Below are 27,428 nucleotides of genomic sequence, written 5' to 3'. Positions count from 1 at the left end.
CCTCCTTTCTTTTAAATATGGCACATGCATTTTAAAAATATATACTAAATGTTATTTTAAAAATTAAAACAAGAATGCAAGGCTTTAACTCCGTGGTTCAATAAACCTTAGAAATGGCAAATATGATTCTGCTTAAATGCCTTTTAATACCATTTTTTGAAGATCCCTCTTATTTTTTATTCTTCCATTTCATCATTGTACTCTTCATTTATTTTCATATTAGTGACACGTTACTTAGCATAATGCCCCAACTGGAATGTCTGCCTCAAAGACAATCATATCATCTAAATCAAAAGTGACTGGCAACCCGTTACCTACAAATAGATTTTTTTTTCTTCTTCTTTTTAACAAATGGACATTCCGATTATTCTATTCATTAGTTCGCACAGCGAAAGAAATGATACAATATATTTGTATACAGCTGAGCAAATACGTGCAGTTGAAACTGGAGAAACTAAAACCCCAGATCCGGGCTTTTTTCTTTACTGTATTTAAAATGAAATTTCCTGTTAACCCTGACTTTTCTTGGCATAAAACAAAATGTAATTTGGTAAAATATGCAATGAATTACATCAAATGTTTTTGAGCTTAGATATTTTCCCCTGCAACAAGGTAGACAATTCATTGGGGAATATTTCTATAAGTTTCTTTTTTATTTCTGAAAAAATAAATAGAAACCTGAGGATTCACAACACAGCAGCTACATTTGGTCGGTTTTTAAGGCTTTAATAATAACTGATTTGTCGCCCTCCTCCTTAACAATGTATTTGTATTTTGTATAATATTATAATTTTCCCCCAGCCCCTGTATAAATATATTTACATAACTGTGCCTAACAAGAAATTACATTTAACTTCTCAGAAATGACAATAACTAAAACCTGAACTGCCAATTCCACTTCATTAGTGTGGTAGAAATGCATTCCAAATGTTAATAAAAATTCCAACATGCTGATAAATTAGCGCTTCTAAGGAGCATGTGACACCTTGGTTAACATATTCAACCTCAATTATATTTCTCTTCAGCACCCTGTTATCTGGAACCTTTGCTGGCAATCAGAGGTGCTGTTTTTCAGCGGCCAATTTTCTAGATAATGTAGCTTATCAACACTGTGGGTAAACTTGCCAATGAAATCAGGCTGCACTGAACCACACACGCGCTAATTGCATCTCTTTTTTATGCATATTTACAGACTGTCACTTCAAAGAAATCAGTGGCCCATTGAGGCACCCAGTTAGCTGGAAGAATTGCCTCTTGCAAATGAAAATTAGCAAACAAGCCAGTGATAAATATGAAATGAACAAAGTCTCAAAATGCCGTTTTGTTCTCAAACTTCGCCCTCATCCCAATTTAGACTTCCAAAGAAATAGGCTTTCAAAACACACTGCATTCTGGGAAGGAGACCTCCGCCCCACCGTACTTTTGTTTTAAAAGAAGGTCTGTTTATGATATTACTTAACAGATGTGATTTGGCTTTACTGCCCTTTTCATTTGCATTTGATTTTTATTTTTCGGTAACTAAGTGGAACTCTTTTTCGTTTGCAACCGCCCTTGCTTTTTTTTTTTGTTTCAGATCGAAGCTGACAATAAACAGCATTGCTCTTCTTAAATAATACCACACAAGGGTGACTTGATTGACCTCTGGCACTCTCCTACATTCCAAAATAATATTATAATCACAATGTTGTTTCTCCAAAGCGGTTCTCTCCCCCCCATCACATCAACCTCTTGGCCCTAACATATGTTTGTTGGGAAAACATATTGACTTTCATTTGCAAAAGTAATATCAACAGCATTCATTTACTGTTACCCTGCAACAATTTCATATGTATCACACACACTTGATAAACTGATGATATGTAGGGTGACAATTATAAAATCAACACTGGAGTTATTAGTACTGTTGAAACTACTAGTTTTCCAATATACAAGGTGTTGTGTATAACCCATAGTTAAGATCTAAGTAAGACTGCTTACTACCATATTTTACTCATAAGAAGTGTTACTCAATGTTGAAGTTTTGCTGCTCATGATTTTCCAAGGATTTCTTGTGAATACAGTGTTTGCCCAAAAATAAGACAGGGTCTTATATTAATTTTTGCTCCAAAAAACACATTAGGGGTTATTTTCAGGGAATGTTTTTTTTTCATGTACAACAATCTATATCTATTCAAATACAGTTATGTCATCTTCTTCTGATTGCTGCACAATACTGCACAATGGTGGAGGGCAGGGTTTTACTTAACTAGGGCTTATTTTGGGGTAGGGCTTATATTATGAGCATCCCGAAAAATCACACTAGGGCTTATTTTCAGGTTAGGTCTTATTTTGGGGAAACGGGGTGTCTCCTTACCATTTGGGAAGTGGTAGCAAGGCATGACTATTTCTCTGGGCAGGTTTCAATTTTTCTGCAACTAGATATTTGTAATCTTAAATATCCAGCTTTGAAAATAATTTAAACCTTGTATATATTTAAAAAGATGTATATTCAGTAACTGATTATGTGACTAGAGATGGGCAGAAAACAACCTGACTTTGCATTTTCACCCAAAACAACATCATATATTAATGGATTTATTTCTGATGAGAGAAGTCACTATTGTGGTACATGTGCATTGTGCAAATATGTGCCTGTGCGTGAATGTGTTTGTAGGTGCCACATTTTCTCTGGCAAATTGCATGAATAGCCAATCAAATGTGGGGCAAAGAAATGAGGGGTCTCCCACAGAGGCTAATGGCAGGAGGAGGGCCTTTTTGGCAAGATGCTGCTTACAGTACAACATGATGATGGAGAAAAGAAGACATGATTTAGCTCCAACCCCACAGACCAATACAGCAAACAATTTGTTTCAGAATGGGGAGCCTCAGAAACCCTCACAGAAGAATTACTACAAAACAAGTGTTGTGAATGCCTTCAGGCATGTAAAAATGTAAAACAAAACACTATTTCTAAATATTTTTTCACACATTCAAAAAATATTGTGTTGTGGGTTTTTTGCCATCACTTTGTTTTCAATCTATAGCAACCCTACTGGAGTTTTCCAGGTATCTGAGACATTCAAGGAGTGATTTATCATTGCCACCTTTCCATAAATTTCCATGTCCAAGCCTAGATTAAAACCCTGTGTCCTTATCTGACACTGTTCTGCTATACCACACTGGCTCTCGTTAGCCATTCTCCATTAGAAAGCTAAGCATTGAAATTTAGTTCTTTCATTTCATTATACATAACAGTGGGGTGGGGGTGGGGTATCATTTTTATTTTGAAGACAACAGAATTTCAGCTCCCTCTCCTCCTTTCCCTCCTCCTCCTTTTCTTTAAGGAAAACAACCAACAAATCTGAGGGCAGTAACAGAACAAAGTCTACACTCACAACCATATTTTTCAGGTTGTTCTATAAATATGAGGCACGCACCTCTTCTGGGAGAGGCTTAGTGCCAAAGATGGGCAATTTAATGTTGGAGATGGAAAAACCCTTTTAGGCAAATTTTAGTTGGCTCTTAACCATTCTGAACAGTGACATGTGCCAAGGCATTAATTCCCTGCCTCATCGGGAATGCAACGCTGTTGCATGACAATGGTTTATCACACTGTAGGTTCCTTAACATGATATGTGGAACTGACATTTTGCTTCTGACACACAGGCTGCTTTAAGATTCAAGGAGTCCCAAACAATCCCCAGTTTCTGCCAATGTGTGTATGCAATGTTGTTGTTGTTTTTAAGTGTACCGCTTGTCAGCTGCTCCCGTGGAAATGTTATGTGTGTTCGTCTCCCAAAGTGGGGATGGGAGGTGGGGGCAGATCCCATCTGTGTATAAGTTGATTTCTTTCAGATGAGTTATTAATTTGAATGATTTAAGTACACTTCATTTGCTTGGGAAGTGTTTAATCAGTAAAACCCACTTAATTGGGACATCTCCCAAGAAACTAGATATAAGCCCAGAGATATTTAAGAGCAACTGCTGTTGCTTAATGGGGATGGTAATGCTGGTTAATTGGGATGCCTTTAAGTGATAGAGTGGTGCTTAGTTCTTCCCTCTGGTGTACTTTGATGCCAAGTCTTTTTGCACACAAAAATATCTTCCTCCGTGCTGAAGATGATCCAGGACCGAGACCTTTAGCTTTCTTGATCTCCTGCAGTTTATGTTAGTCCAGATTAGGGAACAGTCCTTGAATACCATAACCCATTTCTGCTTGAATATCTTGTTGGAAATACGCAGCCATTCTCAATTAGCCTTTCCCTTTCTGTGTCACACCGTAAGACCTGAAAGTGCCTTCAGCTGGTGAGCAGCAGGGATAATTCGTACATATGAATTCCAGAATGTACTACTGAGCAAATTCAATCCTTGCCCTAGATGCCTGATCAGGTCGGCAGCTTTAGTGATGTCCATTGCGGTAGGAGTGATAACTAGGGAATATCTCAATGACATACATACACACACAATGCCTCCTTCCAACAATCAGATCAAGGCTTTTCTCAGTTGATCTACTCTCTGATCTAATCACCTATTCCATCATATGCTCCCTGATGAGATCTCCTACTGAATCCACTCCAGTTTTCATTCACTCTCCTGAACTCTCCAAAGACCTAATCTGATATCATGCCATGCTGTATAATTCGTCCATAATAAGAAGAACAATTGTTGTGCTGTAAAGTCAATTCTGACTTACAGTGACCCTTTTCAGGGGTCTCTAGTTAGAGAGTACAGTGGTGCCTCGCATAGCGAACGCTTCGCTATGCGATGAAACCGCACAACGATGGGTCCCGGGCCATGGGAGCGATGGCCCCTATGGGCTTTTTTCGCTATGCGATGATCGCACGGACGCGATCAAAGCATAGCGAACAGCTGATCAGCGGTTCCAAAATGGCCGCCGCTAAAACAAAATGGCGACCGCAATGGAGAAAACTCCAGAACAGTGAGTTTTAAGTCCATAGGAACGTATTAAATCAGTTTTAATACGTTCCTATGGGCTTTTTTGTTTCACTTAACGATGGATTCGCTGAGCGAGGGTTAATCCGGAACGGATTAACCTCGCTAAGCGAGGCACCACTGTACTCAGAAGTGGTTCACCATTCCCTTCTTCTGGGGACATCCTGGGACTGTGTAGCTTGCCCAAGGCTACAGAGGTAATCTCCTCTTAATTAGTGTGGCCATTTTAATTTTTCACTCCTCTACTGCTATCATTAAAGTATGAGGCATATTAGGACCTCTGTCTTTTTTTTAAATAACTGCAATATCATAGCACATAAAGATAGGTGTTTATAGATTCGTACTGAAATAGAAAATTACAATTATATATTACTAAAGCAGTCCAAAGTACTTATCAGCTGAAAATATAATTCAGTAAAATTCTTCTCCCTGTGGAATAAGTGCATGTGTGTTTCTTCCTAAAACCCTGTAGTTCCTGCCTATAAAATGTGTTGCTTTAAGAACAGCACACTCAAGGATCAGATCTTCATTTAGACAATCGAAAGCTGTGAAGCTTGCCCCGACTTGTCAACAGAGTGATTATAGCCAAGGTAAAAGAGCTAAACAATTCATGGGCTCCCTTCTGATAAAAAATGGCAGCCATAAACATCACAAGGTGCCGAAAACTCTTAATATTAAAACACATTTATATTTGACAGCATTTCATCCCTTCAAGGCTCAGTTCTGTGAGCTAGGGCTAAAAGAATCTATCAAATGGAACCACAGGTTACATGACATCCCACGTTGTGAGTTCTTCAGATGAGATCAATTGACATTGCTTTAATCCAACAACTCTTTGGTTTCGATTGATTGAGTGTGCCCCCCCTTCTTTTCTACATGAATGGCAGTTCCTGGCAAAGTATCAGGTGGAAAAATTGCACTTTCATCTGGAAACCAGTGATATAATGTCTACTAGTTTCATACTATTGTGAAGGTCAGTGAGGTAAAGATCCAGCATGCACTCCCAAATATTGTGCTCCACCTTGCTTTACTTTCCAATTTTCATTAGCAAAACTGTTGATATACTAATGAAACAAAAAATATTTATTTTCTTTCTAAATCAAACACATGGCACAAAGGCATCTTAAGCCTCATGTCTGCTCTCATCCAAAGCAAAAATACACACCTTATGTGTCTTTCTTCTTGAGGAATTTCTTAACAGCTTGTATGCTTTTGAACTGTGCATCCGTGTGCTGTGTGGTACGGTGCACCAAACATAGGAAACAAGGACATGTAGAAGACAGGTAAACCCCAGAATAAGCTTTTGAAGCTACCCTCCTTAATTAAAGACGTGCAGAAAAGAATGACTAGCCTGCCGGCTTCTGTTTCTCCATCTACGTGTTGGAACTCTAGAACAACACTGGTTGCATTACAGAAGGGAAGACTACACAGCACACATCCATATACACTTATCAGCACACAGGTGCACACACCCAAAAAGGATGTAAATAATTTGGAACTGGTCCACTTTGTGTTTTGTAGAAATGTAGAGGAGCTATGAGAGGAAAAACAGTGGCTACATTGTTCTTTTTCATGTTTTAAGTTATCAGAAATTAGGCAAAAATAACTTGTAATGAATATTTTTTAAGAAATAAAATAACACCAAGGAATCCTGTAACTGCTACTCCTGAACATCTCCAACTATATAGTATAATTTGCCTTTTGAATTGTCTATATAGAAGTAAAAAATAGATGACTGGGAAGGGGAAAGCATTGCATATTAAATATCAAAAGCCTTTTCTTTAACCACATAAGTCTTGGACTATAGTAAGGAAATATTTCATCTGGAAAATAAATGCTAAAAAGCACCCTTCATGGATCTGGAAAACCTGTTATCAAATGGTAAAACTCTTGCAAAATCCCAAACTTCATATACTGATAGGGATTATTTCCTGATAAGTGATTATATTTCTGTTATGCTGACAGATTTTTTTTTAGTCAAGCGTTACTAATTCACAACTTTATTTCCCTACATTTTCTTTATACAAAGACTTTACTTGATGTATATAATCTATTTTCACCTGCTCCAAAAATCCATTTGATATTTAAGGATGATTTTTCCCCCTGCTTTCTTTTCTTCCACAATTGAATTTTTAATTTATCTTTTGTGTGTCCCTTTTATGAAAAAAAATGTAAATTACAGTAAGGTCTTTTTATAAATAAACAGAACAAAATTCTCACAGATTCACACAGGCAAACCCTAATTGATGTAATTATTCTCAGTATAAAGAGGACCATGTTCCACCTCCCCACCCACCCCCACCCCCGTAATGAAGTTATTAAAAATAGGGGCCTGCCTGGAAAACTAAGTACAACAAACTCCACTGAATAAAAGAGGAATTCAAAGCCAAACTAAGCACTCAAAAGGTCTCTGCATGGATGGATAAATCAGTTTTGCTTTGTCCAACATTACAGTTTCTAAATCCTAAGGGTTTTTTTTAATTTGTGAAGAAACTGGCAAATTTTCTTAAGTTCTTATTTTATTTCCTTAAAATAAAAAGATTAAAGAAAATTTCCTCTCACTTCTGTATTTTACTTACGGAGAAATGCAGTTCACTCTCACTCCTCTGTCAATCCACTCTGTTCCTAATGTCTGAGTTAGCTTTACAACCCCTGCTTTTGAGGCATTGTAAGCCAGTTGCTTCTGTGGGTGGGGAACTGGGGAAAGTAAGAGAAAACAAAGGTGTTATTTAGTATATACTCATGCAGAAATAGTAAATATGACTGCAACTGTCAGGTGTATCTGTATGCATTTTGTGTCTTTCCATCTGCATTTATATCACATGATAGACTTTTGGATCTACAAACTGAAAGCAGAGACCAGTGCAACTTGAAGTCCAACTCCCAGATATCTAACACACATGTTTAACAATTCAGTGGAACTTGCTACCAGATAAATAGCCACAGGCCAAAATTTTGAGGCATAAGCTACACATGTGGAAAGGTGATGATGACATTAGGAGCAAGAGGAGATTTATAGAGACTTATGGTAATTAAGGCGTGCTCTGGTCCATGGGGTCACAAAGAGTCGGACACGACTAAATGACTAAATGACGATGATGGTAATTAAAAACATCCTCCTCCTGTCCTGCAGGCTTGCACAACTGGTGAGTAATCCATTTTATCACCGGAAGCCTTGGGAGCCATGGGACAAAAGGAGGAAGTCTGTAATTATTGAAAATCTTTTCCTGACACTGACATTATCAGCCTGTCACAGGTGCAAATTACACAAGAGTTTGCCCAAAGTATTGCAATCTAAGAGTCTAATCCTATGCATGTTTACTTCTAAATTCTGATAAGTTTTATGGCTATCTCTTGCATCCAAATGTGTACAGGACTGCAACCCTAGATTTAAGATACAGATGCTTATACAAATTAAAATCCTTATATAGTACAAACAATACCTCTATACCTCTATAAAAGTGAATACAGAATTATATAAGATCCAGCATTTATACAGATATTGGTATGCTTGTGTCCCCAAAATGCCAATCTTTCCAGCATCTTGACTGTTGGATGCTATGGGTGGGGAAAATAAAAGCACAGATGTCACATGTCAGTCACAAAGCTAAAATGATCGGCTTGGTTAATTATAACGTTCATGCATACAAGTGACTTTGGTATGTTCTGTTCGTCCTGCCCCTTTCCTCAAGCATCTCTACCTTCAAAAATAACATCTTATTTTTAGAAACCCAGCCATTATGATAACCTTTTCAAACAGAGATTAGGTCATGCATTGCAGCATGAAATTAAAATGTTTTAGTTTGTTTTTTTTTTAAATGGAAATAAAGTAAAGATAAAGTGGTCAATGCCAGAACAGATACCAGTTAGTTCTTTTGTTTTTGTTTTTTTCTGGCAAGAACTTATTTGGACCCACACGCAAACACTGCAAAAGTATTATTTTTAAAGTAGTTCATTCCTGTTACTTGCTGTTTAAAAAGTAATTAATTTGTGTTACTTGTCACAAATTGTCAAAGAATATATGTGGGTGTGCTTCCAGGCAGAGTTCGGTAGTTCAAAACTTTGTATGGTTTTTTTTTTCCTTTCTTTTTCCTTTTTCTTTTTGATGCCATCAAGTCAGTTCTGACTGATGGGGACTCTTTTCGGGGTTTTCTAAATAGGGAGTACTCAGAAACAGTTCCTTTCTTCTGGGGCATTTAGGGACTGTGCAACTTGTCCAATGATAGACAGGCTCTTTTGGCATCCCATAATATGGGAACTCTCAGCCTGTAGCTCTGCCGCCAGATTCCTCACTCACTACTTCTTCAAAAACAGTACCCATGGGCAAAAGTTGGAAATAGAGATGTGAAGTGTCTTTCACTCAATTCCTCATTCTCCTCAGCTTAGACTGTCTTGACACAAGGCAACTTTCATTGTCCCACACTTTTCTTCCATGGTTTCTTATCCTATTCAGACTTTTTGTGTGAATTATTGTGACTAATCAACACTCCCCACCCTGCAAAATAGCTTTATATCTCAGGTCCCAGTAACCGAGCCCTTATCTTCAGCAGTGGGTGACCAGATCCCTTACTCATCATATACCCACTTCCAGGAACCTCAGAATCAGGCATGACATAAGGGAACTCTCTCTCTCTCTCTCTCTCTCTCTCTCTTCTAATGGTTTAAATAGAAATCACACTTGCATTGTTGGATATGTGAAAAGTCTGAGGAGAAGAAATTTAAAACAAAAGTCTGTCTTGCAGAATGGTACCTATTGTTACATACAGCACTGATGTTACCTGTCTGTCATGGGTTTGGAGGGAAAGTTCCATCCTATGGGGAGTGGAAGGCGGGACATCAGGAGGAGGGGCTGTACTGTATAAATATGTGATGCCTGTGTGGTGGAGGAGAGATGCTGAGAGACACTGGGGTGTGACGAAGCAGCAGCTGGGAAGAAGAAGCTGTTGTGGAAGTCTGTGTGTCAGACAGGGTACTACTGTGTGTCAGAGTACCAACCTGATAGGTTCAGGTGTCTGTTGGTTAGCCAGAACTGATAGGTTCAGGGTCTGTGCTTCAAGTTAAGGGTTCTGGGTGAACCAAACTGTGTGTATGTATGAGTGAGAATAAGCCACGTTACTTTATATTATTCACCTGATTGTTTATTTTTCCCTGTGTGTATTTAAATAAACCTTATTCTTTTTATTGTTTAAAAATCCATCCCTGGTCTGTGTGACTTATTAAAGGGAATGGTTGGTGGCAGCTTAGTGTAACTGTGTGACATATCCCAGTAGGTCTGGGTTTGTCACATTGATTGGTGTCCAGCGTGTGGGATACGACTGGTCCAGTTGTCCAGCGGTCCAGCAAAGCCTTGGCAGGTGTGCCCAGAGCAAGGGGGGTCTAGTCAGGGACAGTCTGAGGCGCGTAGGTAATCTTCTAGGTGTACCTCACGGGGAGGTGCGCTAGTAGAAGAACGTGCCAACTGGGGAGACTTAGATTAAGGTGCTCTGAGGCAGCCTAGTTTTGGCGGGAAAAGCTGAGGCAAAATTGCGTAGCAACAGTGAGCTAGCTTGCCAGCTGAGAGGCCCAGCAGAGGGGGGTAGGCTCTGACTCGATACTGTTGCAACTTTAGTGCTGAAGAACAGCAGCAATCTCTAGGGAAAGCTGGTTCTGAGGCAAGAAGGAAAAAAAGTGGTCGTTTTATTTTGAGGCTTGATTTTTAAAGCAGCCTGTTCTGAGGGGGGATTATGCCCTTGACTCGAAGCCAGATGGCCGAAATGAGTGAAGTGAAAGACCCCCAGATTGACCAAGGTTCTGAGGATGAATTTGGCTCAGTGCAGGGTGACAGCACAGGAGAGCAGAACCCAGAACTCAGAAAATTGCTCATAGTCCAACAGCATGAACTGAGGATGAGGCAATTGGAAAAAGAAGAAAGATTAGAGAGGGAGAGAATGGAAATGGAGAGGGAATTGCAGAGAGAGAAAATGGCGTTTGAATTAAAAAAATTGGAACTGATGAACCAGAACAATAATAATAATAGGGATTCTGAGGGAGGCCAACTGTCTAAAGCTGACCTGAAGAAATTCCCTGTGTACCACAAGGGAGATTGTCCTGAGGTGTTCTTTTCCTTAGTGGAAAGAGCGTTTGTGGACTTCTCAGTGAGGGAAACTGAGAAGATGACCATCATGCGGTCTTTAATCAGTGGTAGCCTGGCTGAGGTTTATGCCGAGATGCCTGAGGAACTGATGAAAGATTTTGCAGAGTTTAAAAAACTGGTCTTTGCCAGACATGGGATAAATGCAGAGCAGCGGAGACAAAGATTCAGGTCCCTCACCAAGAAACCAGAACAAACTTTTACCCAAGTGGGGGCCCAATTGGTGAGGCTGCTTGAGAAATGGCTATCGCAGGAAGGGACAGAGACCTATGAGCAGCTTAAAGATTTGATAGCACTGGAACAGTTCTATTCAGTCCTGCAGGGGGAATTGAAATTCCAGGTGAGGGAAAGGAAACTGAGGTCTGTGGCAGAAGCCGCAGAGATCGCAGATTTTATTTCCCAAATAAGAAAGCCCTTGGGTGAGGGGAAATCTGTAGGTAAACCCAAAGAAACCTACAGCAAGTACTCTCAGGGACCAGGGAAAAGCCAGCAAGGGGGAGGGGCCCATGGTGAAGGGAAGCCCTCAGACATGAAACTAAGACCTCAGATTTTGGAGGGAAAACCAAAACAAGATGAGAGAGAATCAAAATACACCAGAAAATGTTATTTCTGTCAGGGAAAGGGTCATCTAATCTCAGAGTGTGAGAAATTAAAGCAGCTAAAAGGAATGGTGCCTCAGGAGTCTAGTGGAACCAAGCCAAAAGCTGTGTTCTGTGTCCAGAAAGAGCAAGGCTCAGTGTCACTGAGGGAGCCTGTTGCCATGGCTACTCAGTCTGGAACAGCTACCTCGGCTGATCAGGCTGAGGAAAATGGTCCTCTTATAGAGGTAAAGCGCTGCTTGCTGGTGAAAACAGATTCTCAGTTGTTTGAGACAGCCGGGGTGGACGTAGGAATACTTGACCGTCAGTATAGGGGGCTGCGGGACACTTGTTCCCAGGTAACCCTATGCCATCCAGATATTATTCCTAGGGAGTTTATAATCCCAAATGAGAGCATGAAGGTGGCAGGGATTGAGGGGCAGGTAATCTCTCTGCCAGTAGCAGAGGTACCTGTCAACTTTCAAGGCTGGAGGGGAGATTGGCGGCTAGCGATTTCATCGACTCTGCCAGCAGCCGTGCTCGTGGGAAATGACCTGGCTGAACATGTGAAACGGGTGCTAGTGATTACACGCTCACAAGCCACCACGGGGACAGTTCAGGGGGGTAATGATGAGCCAGAGACGGAAGCAGAGGGGAGTTCAGAAGCTGTGGTGGAAACCTTAACCACAGACAGCAGATTTGGACAGGAGCAAAAGGCAGACGCCACTCTCCAAAAGTGTTTTGAACAGGTGACTGACGCCCAGCTAACACCTGAAACCCCAGTGAGATTTCTGGAGAAAAAGGGGATTTTATATAGAGAGACCCTGAGGAATATCTCAAAAGGGGGAGATGGGATCAGAAGTCAGCTGGTGGTACCTGAAAAGTATCGCCCCATGATCTTACAAAGGGGGCACTCTGACATGTTTGCTGCACACTTAGGGGTGAAAGGGCCCCTTGATTTGATCAAACAAAATTGGGAGCAGATCACCCAGGATGACCCACAAGACGTTGTGACTTACATAGACACCTTGATGAATGACCTAAGGAGAAATCTAGAGCTGGCAGCAGAAAACCTGCAAGCTCAGAAGGTCAGACAGAAAACATGGTATGACCACAAAGCTAGAGAGAGGCACTTTGACCCAGGGGAGGAAGTGCTTTGGCTTAGGCCCTGCAGAGAGAATAAACTGCAGCTCAAATGGGCAGGACCATATAGGGTCATTTCTAAGATGTCAGACCTGAACTACCTAATAGAGCAGGAGGAGAACCAGGCAAGGAGGGTGGTTCATGTGAATGCCCTAAAACCCTACTACAGAGGGGAACAGAGGGTTTTATTCGCGATAAAAGCAGCTGAGAGTGAGGAAGCTGAATTACCCTTCTGGGAGGGTAGAGGGGAAGTAAAATACAACCCAGAGGAGGTAAAGATCAGTCCTGCACTCACCCAAGACCAGCAGCAAGAACTAAAAATGCTGCTTAGTAAATATCAGCAGGTGTTTTCCAACAAGCCGGGGATAGTGAAGGGAGTGATGCATCGGATCCACACAGGGGATGCACCCCCGCAGGCAGTATCCCCATACCGAGTAACGGGACCCTATAGGGACAAGGTGCGGAAGGAGCTGGACGAGATGCTTAGGGAGAACATAATCGTCCCCTCTTCTAGTCCTTGGTCCTCTCCAATAGTCCTGGTGGACAAGCCTGATGGGAGCATTAGGTTTTGTGTCGATTACAGGAAATTAAACCGTGTAACCACTCCTGATGCCTACCCAATGCCCAGGCTAGACAACTTGATTGAAACCATAGGGGGTTGTCGGTTCATCTCATCATTGGACCTGGTAAAGGGATATTGGCAATTAAGAATTGATCCCAGGGATCAAGAAAAGACTGCCTTTTGCAGCCCTTTTGGTCTCTATGAGTTTCGAGTCCTGAGCTTTGGTCTCAGAAATGCACCAGCCACATTCCAAAGGCTGATGGACCAGACCTTGGCAGGGCTCAGTGACTTTACAGTGGCCTACATTGACGACATAGGGATCTTCAGTAATACCTGGAAAGATCACCTGATACACCTGGAGTTAGTGCTGCAGAGGTTAAGTGCAGCAGGGCTAACAGTAAAGGCCAGCAAGTGTCAGCTGGGTAGCCCAGAAATAAAATACTTGGGTCACATGGTAGGGGGAGGAATGATAAAACCCCTGGAGGCCAAAATAGAAGCTGTTCGTGATTGGCCTAGACCCAACACCAAGAAAAAAGTCAAATCATTTCTTGGGTTGGTGGGCTACTACAGAAAGTTCATCCCGAGGTTTAGCGAGATTGCGGCTCCGCTGACCGATCTGACGAGGAAGAAGGCTGATGACCGCATCCCGTGGACCAGCGACTGTGAGGCGGCGTTCCAGAGGTTGAAGGAGGCGTTAATCAACTATCCTGTCCTGCGTGCTCCAGACTTCGACCGGGAGTTCATCATCTACACCGATGCGTCTAACAGCGGGGTAGGAGCAGTTCTGTGCCAGGAGGATGAGAATGGTGACCAGCATCCGGTGTCCTACCTGAGTAGGAAACTTCAAAAAGGTGAGAGACATTTGGCAACCGTGGAGAAGGAGTGTTTGGCCATAGTCTACGCGATCCAGAAGGCCAAGCCTTACATCTGGGGAAGACATTTTATTCTGTGTACTGACCATTCACCATTGCAATGGTTAAAGACAATGAAATCCCACAATAGTAAACTTATGAGGTGGGCTTTAAACCTACAGGACTATGACTTTGAAGTGAAGGTGGTCAGAGGGTCAGTGAACTGTGTTGCTGACGCCTTATCAAGAAGACCTGAAGAATGAAGACGGCGAAAGAAACATGGACTATGTGTATATAATGATGACAAAAAGTAAAATGTACCTGTTGTTTTGAATTTGGTTTGTATGAATAAAGGTAAATTGATGTAATGTATATGGTAAATGTTTATATGCCTATTTGCTATGGTTTAACTTAGAATGTAAGTATAAGTGAGTATAATATGGTATGTATAACTGTTGTTGTGTATTTTATACAGGTTGTTTTTTGGTGAAAAGCACGTTAGCTTTCCCCCTACAAAACAACTTATAAAGAGGGGAGGTGTTACATACAGCACTGATGTTACCTGTCTGTCATGGGTTTGGAGGGAAAGTTCCATCCTATGGGGAGTGGAAGGCGGGACATCAGGAGGAGGGGCTGTACTGTATAAATATGTGATGCCTGTGTGGTGGAGGAGAGATGCTGAGAGACACTGGGGTGTGACGAAGCAGCAGCTGGGAAGAAGAAGCTGTTGTGGAAGTCTGTGTGTCAGACAGGGTACTACTGTGTGTCAGAGTACCAACCTGATAGGTTCAGGTGTCTGTTGGTTAGCCAGAACTGATAGGTTCAGGGTCTGTGCTTCAAGTTAAGGGTTCTGGGTGAACCAAACTGTGTGTATGTATGAGTGAGAATAAGCCACGTTACTTTATGTTATTCACCTGATTGTTTATTTTTCCCTGTGTGTATTTAAATAAACCTTATTCTTTTTATTGTTTAAAAATCCATCCCTGGTCTGTGTGACTTATTAAAGGGAATGGTTGGTGGCAGCTTAGTGTAACTGTGTGACATATCCCAGTAGGTCTGGGTTTGTCACACCTATAAAGCAATCCTTTTAAAAAAAAAGTCAAGAGAAGTCAGCCAAGCAAAACTATATTTGTAAAACATCAGTGGATGTAATGAGTTTATCCTTGTCTTTTTCTTGACTGCATGCATTCTTTTTTTTAAGCAACACAACTAAAATGCAGGTGTAAATAGAAGCATTTGTTTGTATAAAAACATGTGAAAATGTAAAAAAAAAACAACCCCTAAACAATCCACAATTTAAAAATCACTTTATATTGCCTTCTTTTTCCATGGTATAATAAGACATGATTTTAATAATGAGGGGGAAAAAAATCAGTAAAGCTCTTTTGCTTTGTAAAAGAGAAATCATTTTTATAGAGCTAGCATATTTATCCAGTAATCTTTCATTGCAAATATTTTTTTTACTCAGTTGCTGTTGTTCTGTCTGGCATCCACATTCACCACTCCATGTGGGCTGGAGAAGTGGAGAGGAATCTAATTTCTTGATTAATTACTCTGTTCAGGATCCAAGTTATAAACAACTTTGGTAGTTAACCCTCATCACCTTGCAAAAGTAGCACCTGCTAAAGTTTCCAAATATGCCTGTTTATGATAAATTACTCTGTGGCTGCTTAGAGGGGGCAAATCCTTTTGCATTTTCCCCATCTGAGATTTCTATTTGCTTTCAGAAAACTAAAAGCATATTTATTTAGCCAACATGTGTCCTGTTGTTTACATCTGACCAGATCTATACGGTGGCTTACTAGAGTGATTCACCAGTTATGTACTTCATCCACCTTTATTAGAATGCTCCAATCCAATCAGAGTCATGCTCAACGTAAGAGCTAAGAAACAGTTTGCTATCAGCTATAATGTTGAAGAGGAGAGAAGGAGACAATACAGCACACCAATAGATATAAGAGGTAAATAATATACAACTGAAATAAAACAGTGCACTAGTCAGGGAGAGATTGAACTTGCCTCAAACTATACATCTTGGCAGAGTGAGGCCAGCTCTCCTTATGTGTTCAATCCATACACAACACTTCTCATACAAAAAGCCAGAATAGATTCAAATGAAGGAAAAGTGAAAAATGGTGGAAGAAACATCAATAATTTAAGACATGCTGATGACACCATCTTACTCACAGAAAGCAGCAATCGCTGGAAAAGAACTTTTAGTGACAGCGAAAGAAAAAATGCCAAAGCAAGACTGCAGTTGAACATTAAGAAGGCAAGAGTAATTCATAACTATAGAACTACAGAACTTTAAGGTTGACAATGGAGAAACTGAAATTGTTCCTTGATTCAGTTTTCAATCCAAACGGAGACTGCTGCCAAGAAATCAGAAGACTGGGACTCAGAAGGACAGGAATGAATTAGAAAAGATCATCAAGTATAAGGATGTGTCACTGGAGACCAAGTCCCAGATTATTCACCCTATAGTATGTCCAATGTATGGGCGTGAAAGCTGGACAGTAAAGAGAGCTAGGAGGAAAAAAATAATTCATTTGAAATATGGTGCTGAAGAAGAGTTTCACAGATACCCTGGACTGCCAGAAAGACAAACAAATGGTCCTAGATCAAATCAAGCCTGAATGATCTCTAAAGACAAAATTTACTTTGGGCACATCATAAGCAGGCAGGGTTCACTGGAAAAGACAATAATGCTAGGAAAATTTGAAAACAGCAGGAAAAGAAGACCAAATATGAGATGGAGTGAATCCATACAGGAATCCACAGCCTTGAGTATGCAGGAACTAAGCAGGGCTGTTGAGGACATTTTGGAGGTCATTCATTTACAGGATTGCCTTAAGTTGGAAGCCATTTGACAGCACATAAAAATAGGAAGCATGTTTGTTGTGGCCGATGCAACCTTCTACATCCATACCTACAGCACATATTCACTTCCTAAATGAAAACTAGAATTTTGGTGGGAGGTGGGTGGGGAATCTTGTTAGCAAAAAGTCTTTACACTTGGGTAAGAACAGTTTCTCTGGCATTATAACCATAAGTGAAACAGCCGGTAAGAACACTTGAAAAAAAACTGAACAGCAACATTATAAATGCATTCTTTTCTTGACTAAATAGTTAAAGTTACTAAGTAATAAACTGAACAGAATGTCATAGAATGTCAAACTGGGCATTGTAAAAATAAATGTTATTCCCAAGGAAAATAAAAAGACTGCATATTTATGTAACATTCAGCAGATGGACATGATATTAATATCGAGTTTTTCAGTTGTACTTTTATAGCTACCGGATTTTTTTTCTCTCTTCTTCTCCCCAGCCCCCCTTGGCCTAACTTGGCAGCTCACAGGCACCATTTGATTTTTGGATCTGGACAATCCTGCAACAGATGTCCAGACCAATAAAACAAATTCCTGAAGGGCTACGCTTAATTTGTGTAATTGATCAATTTTGGTTACACGGGCCTCAGCTCACCAGCATGTAACTGCCTTCCAGATTAGCTCAGCAGTTGGGATTTCGTTCCATATGTTACAATAGTTTATTGGCTCTTTGACGATGCTGCTGAAACAACAGCACTAGTGGGGGCACCTGTTGGCAGGAAGCATTAAATGTAACAATTGGTATTAAGAGCAAGAAAGCCCAGCTGGCATGCAAGTGTACATCACCAAGGTTGGGTTCCGAAAGGTCATTGCCAATAAGAAACAAATAGCAAAGCCAAACATATGTGGATATAACCACAGCCTGGATGGTTACTTTTTCTTTGGATTGCAACTTCCAAAATCCTCTAACCAGTATCACTGCTGGCCAAGCTAGCTGGATGTTTTGAACTGCAGTGCAAAAAAGAGACATATCCTGCCTCTCGATATGACAAAGGCAGACATTCCTAAAGCTAAGGAAAATCTGAATATAAGAGCACAGAGTTACAAACATGGGTGTACAATATATCTAAGATACACAAGTACAACCTGGTTTTGCTGACTACGGAAGTAGACACACCATACTGAGAATCTCCAGAACCAGAATTGACCTTAGTACAGTATATATCAGACTGATAGGAGGATTATGCCCGAGGTCAATCAGAGCTCTGTTTCCATAGCTGGGATGGTTTTACATCTTGTTGTAGTCATTCTACACATTCTCCTTTTTAAGGAGAAAGGGTAAAAATGCTTTAAATAAATAAATATTATATAAAACACAGTAGTAGCATTCAGAACTGTGCCACTTCAAATTCCAGGTGGAGGTCCTCTTCCTATGCGTTGCAGTAAGGGTCTTGCCTGCAACATAGTTAGCACCTCAGAGATAAAGGCTTAACCCTTCCCTGTGACATGTCTGGTCCATGTTTACATAGGAAGCTTTGCATAATTGCAGGGACAATAACATGGTAGTAGCAATAGTAGCAGACTGAGGGGCTTGTGGCTTAGGGGTCCCAAATGAACCTCCAAGATGGTGGTAAGACAAGCCATCGCATCAAAGTGGCCCCTCTGCTTGAAGTGAAATCAATGTAGTTCCCAACTTTGTGAAAAAGGGGCAGCCAGCTGAACCACTCAGTTCATTGTTTGAAGGGGGGTACCCAGTGAACTGAGGGCTCCAGAACGGTGGGAGAGCTACTGGAAGTCTTCCCTTTTTTCTTTTCTTTTCTAGCTCCATATTTAGCATTCCCTGACAAAATAAATCTTTTAGGATACCCTACATATAACAAAAGAAATTATATGCTTTTCAGTCTAACTGTGGAGGTGGCTTACACCCAACACCTTTCTTACATAATGAAATGTGTCAGCTGTAGGGAGTTCTAACCCCACCTCTTCTATAAAGAGTAATAAGTGCTCTAAAATGGAGAGGACAGATAAATGTTGAAAAATGATATCAATAAAAATTTTGTAGTACATTTTCTCTAATACAAAATGTCAGTGATTTACTTCTGTGCAATACAGCTTTAATTGATTCAAATAGCATCGGTAGTAATTAAAATATGGATTCTGAAGCACAACTGTTAGCTCTCATCACTCACCTATTAAACTTGCCATAGATGCTGTGTTAATTATCTTCCCATATCCTTGATTCAGCATAATGCGGCCTGCAGCCTGTGATAGAAATTAAAGGAGAGACCAGTGACCCTTTTTGTGATTCTGCTAATAATGACATGATAATAAATTAGTCCTCACTTTTCAGAAGAGTTTATGTGCTAAGTAATTTTCCCCCTCTCTAAAGTGCTTGATGTAAAAACTTGATATGAAAAAAAATGGTTAATGCAGGAAAGTTTCTTAGCCCATTTAAGAGCATTTCCAGAGCAGCTTCCAAACGCAATTGGAAAATTTGGGATCTCTGCTTTCAATTAAGAAAGTTGCTGATGAAAATATTAGCCAGAACCTATGAGTAATAGACCGAAAGAGGACTACAAAAATTTTACAGACCCTACTACCAGAATCAGTTAGCAGTAAATTTATTTTTATATATTGCATTTTTATCCTCCAGTTCTTTTAAGGAGCTATGGCTGGTGTATGTTAAGCAGTTCAAGGTCATATCACGGCTGAGCAAAGATTGGAACTAGGAGATACCAGAGGAGGGAGAATTCTGGAAATTCTAATCCAAAAAGTAACTTTTCCAAACTTTGACTCCAGTCCAGGGGAAGGGAATAGACATGGGCATGAACCATTGGTTCAGTGGTTCGTACCAGTTCATTTAATCAGCTGAACAAGTGTTTGGCACTTTAAAGCCCTGCCTCCTCTGATGGGTGCCCATTCAGAGGCAGCACCCAGAGGAGGCAGGGCAGGGAAGCCGGAGCACTGCCTCCGAGTGGGTGCCCGCCAAAGAAGGCAGGGCTTTGACGTGCCAAACATCCACCTTGTTCTGATCTATTTTTGTTTTTGTTTTGTATTAAATTAGGTGGGATTCCTAGACAGGAAAAAGCAGGTGTTCCAATGCACAAAGGCAATTTCTGTATTATTTCATGACAATTTTTTTTTGTATTAACTCTTAGCAAATGCCTGGCAATGCCAATACTGCTTCTCCAAGCTTAGGAAAGGGACATACTTATGTAAAAAGGATGTAATACTTACTTGACAGCACAAAAACAAGCCACGTAAATTCACATTAAACGTCTGGTCCCATTCTTCTAATGAAGTGTCTTCACTTGGGGAATTCATGTTGATTCCTGCGTTGTTGCATGCTATATGAACTGTGCCCCACTTTGTCAGGATGGTGTCAAGCATCTTTTGAACATCGCCTGGTAGGGTTATATCTGCTGCAATTGCAATGCTTTTTATCCCTAAATCAGAATCAAAAATGAAACAAAGCAGTACAGAAAATACACTTGGTTCTGTTATAAACCCTTTTAAAATATTGTGGGATAGTAGAAATAATACAGTGAGGTCGACCATCTGCAGATTGTCAAAGATACATTGACCACATGTAAAGAATTACAAATTTCACAACATGGACTTTTCAGATGATTCCCTCCACACAAGCTAGAATCAAATCCTTACGTTTTCTTTTTACTATACAAGAAAGAGGGAGAATATTATCTGCTGTGCTCTCGATTAGCATGTGGAGACAGCCTTGAGATATTTCTTAAATCAATGGGATTATTTTCCTGATGTGTTAAACTTTGACTGTTCTTGAGAGATGAAGACCTTCATGTGACAATGTGTGTGGCAGGTATTGCTCTCGTTGCTGGGGGTGGGGGATGGAATAAAAGGAACCTATTTTAATTCTGGAGTTTGTCTTTTAAAATGTTTATTATTCCTCTGTTGAGGCCCATAACAGTATGACAATAAAATGTCTATACTAATTTTTAAAGTCTTACATATAGAACCAAACTTATCCAGCATTTAGATCAGGGTGGAAGCTTTGAATACTGCGCCATCTACTGGCATATGGTCTCAAGTAACTGCCACTCTTTCAGTTGTGTTGTATAGTCTGTGGTGTACAGGTGTGGGTCCCCTGGTCAGTTTGAAAAGATTACATGTTAGAGGAGTAGCTCCAGAAATATAAATAGACACAAATATATCTGAGAATGAAAATTGCTTATAAGTAACCTCAGAGTACAAGAATTATGTGTAATCTGAGATTACTTGAAGGAATTCCAGATTTTGCAGACTTGAAAACAAAGGTTCCAGACACATGTTTGCATCTATGTTCTGTCTTCACACATTAGCTTCAGGCGTCAACATGTGTCACACTTTCTTCAGATTGCAACGTTCTGTACTCCTACAGCAATGCAGGATACTTCTGCATAATAGTTGGTGGGAATGACATTTAGCCTACATTTCATTCTGCTTCTTCATGTTGTGTTTAGGATCGCAGGGACCTGCCTTGGACTGTATCCCATCCTTGGTCTTCATCGAGCGCAGCATGGTCAATATTGACTGGCAGCAGTTCCCTAGGGCTTTTCCTAGGGGTTGGAGCTGGGACTTTCTGCTAGCAAAGCTCATACTCTGACACCAAGTACTGGGTACAGATTCCTGCAGGCATGTTAGCAGAACCTGGCCATGTTTGCCTGAAAGCTACTCTCTGGCACATGAGGGAGCACCTCAAGTGTGTGTGTGTTCTGAATAAGGGGTACTTCTCAGCACCGACCCTAGCTATTTGGACACTGAGTGCTTGAAGTTCCTCGAAGCAAACATTCCCCTCCTCGGCTCTTCTGCTTTGCTACTAACTCTGAGTGAGCAAGTTGTCTCACACTGCTGTCCTTCTAATCTTAATTCATAAGGAGGTATGTGTGAGAATCTGTGCTTCTGCAGCACAGAAACTGAATTTGGAGTGAATTCTGCCCCCCCTCATTCTTTTCCACTGAAACAACTCAACATTGAACCTCAAGGCCACTTTGCAATTCATGCACTTCAGTCCATCTGGCAAGATGTGATTTCAAATCAGTCATGATAAGAAGTCTGAAAGCCACTGAGCCTCTTTCTCTTTCTTTGTCCCCCTCCCAGTCTCTGCCTGCCCATCCAATGCTAGTACAAAGTCACAGGGACCAGGAGTTGACACATCTGGAGAGGTACTCACATCTGTCAACTCATAGTCCCAAGACTTTAATGGTGTCCAATACTCTTTTATTTTCTTCACTGTGCCAGCCTGCACATCCATCTGCCCTTAGGTATAGACGGTAAGTATGCCACTCTTCTCTTATTTCAGACATTTTAATCCCAAGGTTTGAGATAATGAGAGTTCTTGTGAATTTATCACATTGTAGGACTTTTTTTTGAGAAGGAGATAAATTTCATTAAAGTAATTTTTTTTTCCTGAAAAACTGCTGAGTTGGCTGAAGAACCTTGTGTTTTGCACAAAATACTTTTTTTTTGCAAAACATGCAATTAATTTTTTTGGCACAAAATACATTTTTTAAAAGAAATTACACAAAACACAAAGTGGCTTTCTTGCTATGTTGCTGCTGATTGAAAAAGCGCTAGGCTTTTCACTCATGTGTAGAAGCAAAAAAAAGTCACACTTGTTTAATTTTTTTTTAAGCAAGAAGTCTCATTGTGTTGAGACATCCTTTCTCATCAAGGAAGATGAACAAATGCAAATATTCTCATTGGTCTCAGCTGTTATTACATGAAACATTCAATGAGATATTTTTAAATTGGATGAGATTTCTTGGCTTCAGCACAAACAAAGCTCTCTCTCTTTTTCTGTAAGTCTTTGTAATTTGTGCAAAATGTCTCTGTACAAAACTAGTGTCTTTTTCCTTGGAGGGACTGTGCTCAGAAAGACACAGGAAAAAGCAAACTGTGACCCAAACCAACAGCTGCCATAGCATTGTGCCTTCTGCATTATTTGTGTTATTGTGTGATCAACCCTGAGTGCTCACTGGAAGGACAGATCCTGAAGCTGAGGCTCCAATACTTTGGCCATCTCATGAGAAGAGAAGACTCCCTGGAAAAGACCCTGATGTTGGGAAAGTGTGACGGCAAGAGGAGAAGGGGACAACAGAGGAAGAGATGGCTGGACAGGGTCATTGAAGCGGCCAACATGAATTTGACCAAACCCGGGGAGGCAATGGAAGACAGGAGAGCCTGGAGTGCTCTGGTCCATGGGGTCACGAAGAGTCGAACACGACTAAACGAATGAACGAACGTGATTTGTACCAAAATCATTTTCACAGATGTTAAAATTCCTCTCAAGACTACCAGAAAATATAGCACCCTCTTGCTAACAAGCCTCTCTTTTTTTGTATTTTCTCATTCTTGTGCATGAGAACAAGGCAAGTAAGAGTTTTGTGTACCTGGTACTGTCTCTGTGTTTCTCTACACTTCCGGAACAAGTGTGTGCCTGCCTGATTCTGTCCAGCAGTAGTTCTGCATATTCCTCTGTTGTTCTACTGTTTGCTGCCCCTGTTTTCCAACTTTACCTAGAATTTGACTCAAATTAAGTAGCAGCAAATTGTAAAACTACACCACTTTTTGTGGCTTCTGACTGAAAAACCAATAGAATAACAAAGCTTGTTATTAATTTTCCCCTTACAAGACTGATATTTCTGTAACACCGTAAAGCAAAGCATGAAAAAAAAGATTAGGCAAGGATAGGACTGTGAGAGAGCCGTTATTTCAAGGCTACCATGTTTTACTATTTTAAAAACCTTACATTTCATAAAGATGGACACTTCTTGGATAGCCACCACTTTCACAGAACTCATGTGATGGCCATGAAGAAGATGAAGGGGAAGAAATCCCTCACATAATATGAGAGCTCTGCTTTCATCGAAACCACTGCACCTATTCTTCCTTGGTTGGTGGTAGTTTTGTTGTTCTTTTTTTTTTTTTACTGTTGATCTGTTTGGTTGATAGCTAGCAAGCATGTGTGCAGTAAGGAAAGCAGTATACACAAATCTGTAATTTCAACTGTAAGTACAGAAACTTTTAATTTTTTCTCCTACAAGTGTCTCTGAGTGAGTTATTGAGACTCTAAAGTGCCTGTTAATGAAAAAGAGGTGGACTCTGGGAACGTGAAGCTATTCTTCTCTGTGGATCTCTGTATTTCTACTGTGTAGCAAAATGATAATTTTACTAGAAGTTCAAAACTCTGTAGCAGCTTCTAGGATTTGTGTCAATTCAGACAGCCTCAGAATCAGACTGAATCTAACCACCCCTATTTATTTGTTTGCTTGTTGTTTTTTGAATTTGTATACCATTCCATAGCGTGCACAAGCTAGTTCTTAGAAAACATAATCAGAGGACGTTGTTTATAAAACTTCTCAGTGAAGATGCTGAGGAAAGGGAACTTCAGATAAAAATTTCAAGGCAAAAGCTCCCTTCATATCATCTGCCTGTGAGAGCTGGAGGGATAGGATGCCAGCTGGCGAGACTGAGCCTCAATCTTAGCAAGAATTCCATGTATGTCATACATATAACCACATGCAGTGTGAAAGTAATAAAGTGCACTGAATGGCATTTGGTCAGAACTGGCCCTCATTTGTTGTGGCTATGAAGCTGATGAGGTGTCCTTTGGTGTTGTCAAACACGAAAGAGAGCAGAATTGCTATTTGGCTGCACTTTGTTAGGAAAGTCTTTAAATGCCATAGCTGACACATGATTTATTGTATGGAACACCTTCTTTTGCTGGCTGATTGATGTGTATTATATAGAACCTGTTAACAAAAGATTGCTCTCCTCTGTTCCCGTCAGTCATGCCTCATTGTATGTTATTTTTCCTTCAAGTACCCCAGTGAAGAATTCTATATAGGGTAATTTTCTTTCCTGCCTGAATCATCTCTGCTAGGCAACAGGCGGATGGCTGAGCTCTGTTAGTCCTTGTTTACCAACAAAGAGTTGATGCAATGCCTTCAGAGCACTCGCTTTAAAGCCATGCTTTTGTACAAAACCTCTTTTAGCTTGCAGGTCAGCCTACGAACCCTTCCTTCCCCCAACATGATTCGTCTATCATTGATCTCTCCATTACTGTCCTGAAGAGGAACTTCTGAAACATGGCTCAAAAGACAGGTTTTTGGAAGCTAGAATACTAAACAGGAGAGCAGAGAGCTCACCACAGCAAACAACGCGAGCAAAAGCAGAACATGGAAGTCAAGGGGAAAATGTGGCTGGCATTATTTTCTCCTTAATTAGACTGTCGAAGTCAGAAAATGTGTCCATGTGTGTTTTTTTGTCTGTGTTTGTGTGCTGTTTGTGTGTGCGTCCTGAATCTTAGAAACGTTTGGGGGGAAGAAAAGCAACAATACCTTCCAGGATCTCCCAGTCATGGTCACTGGGGGATTTTAGGATATGTAGTCAAAAGGTAACTTTTCTAAATTCAAGCAAGCTCCTTTTCTTACACTGAAAATAAGTTTCTGGACTGAGCATATAGTCAGAGAAAGCTGTCCCTGTTTTTGCTGCTGCTGCTGCTGCTGCTGTTGTTGTTGTTCCTTAGGAATGAATAAAGATCAGGATTATTATCCCCTTGGGCAGTTGGGTAGCACAAATACCCACGAGCACAGTTACTTGAAAATAATGCTAGATTGCACCACTGGAGCTACTGGGCACACAACCAGTTGTGCAGCAGCCACCTCTAGCCTGCCACACAGCTTTTGCAGTGGGGCAGGGTCTCCAGGAAAGTGCAACTGGCCATGCAACATTCTGCACGCACAATATTGTCTGCCCATCTCTTCTGTGATTCCCAGAAAAATGCAATCACTTTTGCCACCCCATCTACATGAGCAAAAATCCCTAATGGGGTTCAAGCTCAGAAAATCATAAAGCACCTACAATGCAAAAAGATATAATGCATACACCCTAGGCACAAACTGCTATAGCAGTTTATTCAAGTGAAATGCGGAAAGATGCAGACAGAAAGTGAAGAATGTATTGGTTGAAAAAGCTGGGAGATTGCTTTGGATCCAGCCCAAAAAAAGTGTGAAAAGGCACTGCATCCAAAATCAAAACCATCATGATGATATCTGTTCTCCAATAGGAGAGGAACAAGAAGAAAACAGGATTTTCAACCATTCTGCATAAGACTTTAAAAAAAAAACAACCCTGTGTATGCAGGTTCAAGTGCAGGATTACTAAAGATATGGATTAGAAGCGGAGAGTTTGGAAGAATTACGGCATGGCAGAAGGGTTGATTATATAGACATTACTCTTTTTCCTTTCTTTCCTTCTGAGGAAAAAAAAAGGATACAAGAATCAGGAAAGAAAAAAGGATTTCCCCTGCCAAGTGCTTTGGACCTTTTTCTATACCTTTGAGGCTCAATTCACAGGCTACTGCCTCCGCCTTGGCAGGTACCAGATCCACGACGGCCACTTTGGCACCAGCTTCGCCCAGCGCGTGGCAAAAGGCTCGTCCAATCCCCTGGCCTCCGCCAGTGACATAAGCAACTTTGCCCTCCAATTGTAGGCGGTCAAGGATGCGGCGTCCACGGTGGCCCTCAAACACTTCATCTTTCATAACTCCCTTTTGGAACAGAAACAGAAGACACAAGAGAAGAAACTATTTAAACAGAACCTGGGATTAATCCACCCTTATGTTTTAAAGACTTCCTGGTTAGAAAGACTGAGAAGCCTTTTGTAGTGAATGGCTGTATACATAGTGCCCCCGTGTGGACAAGCCATGCATTTCAAGCACAGACATTTCGGTTGTTGCTGCAAACTCTGCAAATTTGTCGAACAAGAATACCTTGTGCGAATCAGCTATGCTCAGCACTGTGCAACTCTTGAGAAACTCAGTCTGAAAGGGCTACTGCTCTAGGTTTCCAGGAAGGGGCAGGTGCCAATTGGATGTTTCCCTGAACCACTTCCTTGACCCATTTTACAAGAGTCTGCACTCCCTCTTTGAAATAATTTGCTACTCAAGTGGATGTGCGAATATCTCAAGTTACCACTGCCTATGACTTAGCCACATATGGGGTGATATAACTCCATAGGAACACAGATGGTTCATGAAAGATGTCTCCTCTCCACATCCATTCCTTGTGCGGCCATGCTCAAGAGGCAGCTGAGCTAGAGAGGAAAACCTGAGCCCTTAAACCGAAAACTAGCCTAAACGATGTCACACAGAGGGCTGGTGTATAGATCTCACCCTGAGGGGGAAGGAGGGTTTTGTGGCAGGTCTACTGCCCCATCCAGGGTCCTGGCAGCTGGGAGAGAGGTCTTTGTTCCTCCCTTGGTTACCTCACTCTTGGCCCCCATTTAGCCTCCTGTTCTTCCTAACGAGAGGCAATTGCGAACCTCTGGTGAAAGAGTTCCTTTCTCTGTTTGGGAGCTGGGGTGTTAAAGAGAATGATCACGTTTAGG

At 40.9% G+C, this 27,428-nt stretch overlaps 1 protein-coding gene across 1 annotated transcript in view; it reads right to left on the bottom strand.

Annotated features, from left to right (window-relative positions):
* LOC110077700 (D-threitol dehydrogenase) overlaps positions 1–27,428 on the bottom strand; it is a 57,574-nt gene that overhangs the window by 9,355 nt on the left and 20,791 nt on the right. Inside the window, exons 4-7 of the mRNA XM_078385114.1 lie at positions 26,376–26,589; positions 20,262–20,470; positions 19,214–19,286; positions 7,512–7,629 (exon numbers count right to left, since the gene is read on the bottom strand). Of these exons, the coding sequence (XP_078241240.1) occupies positions 7,512–7,629; positions 19,214–19,286; positions 20,262–20,470; positions 26,376–26,589 (614 nt within the window). The remainder of the gene's footprint in view (positions 1–7,511; positions 7,630–19,213; positions 19,287–20,261; positions 20,471–26,375; positions 26,590–27,428) is intronic.

Source organism: Pogona vitticeps, chromosome 2 (assembly GCF_051106095.1).
Source record: "Pogona vitticeps strain Pit_001003342236 chromosome 2, PviZW2.1, whole genome shotgun sequence".
Lineage (NCBI taxonomy): Eukaryota > Metazoa > Chordata > Lepidosauria > Squamata > Agamidae > Pogona > Pogona vitticeps.
This window is presented reverse-complemented; position numbering and strand designations above follow the sequence as displayed.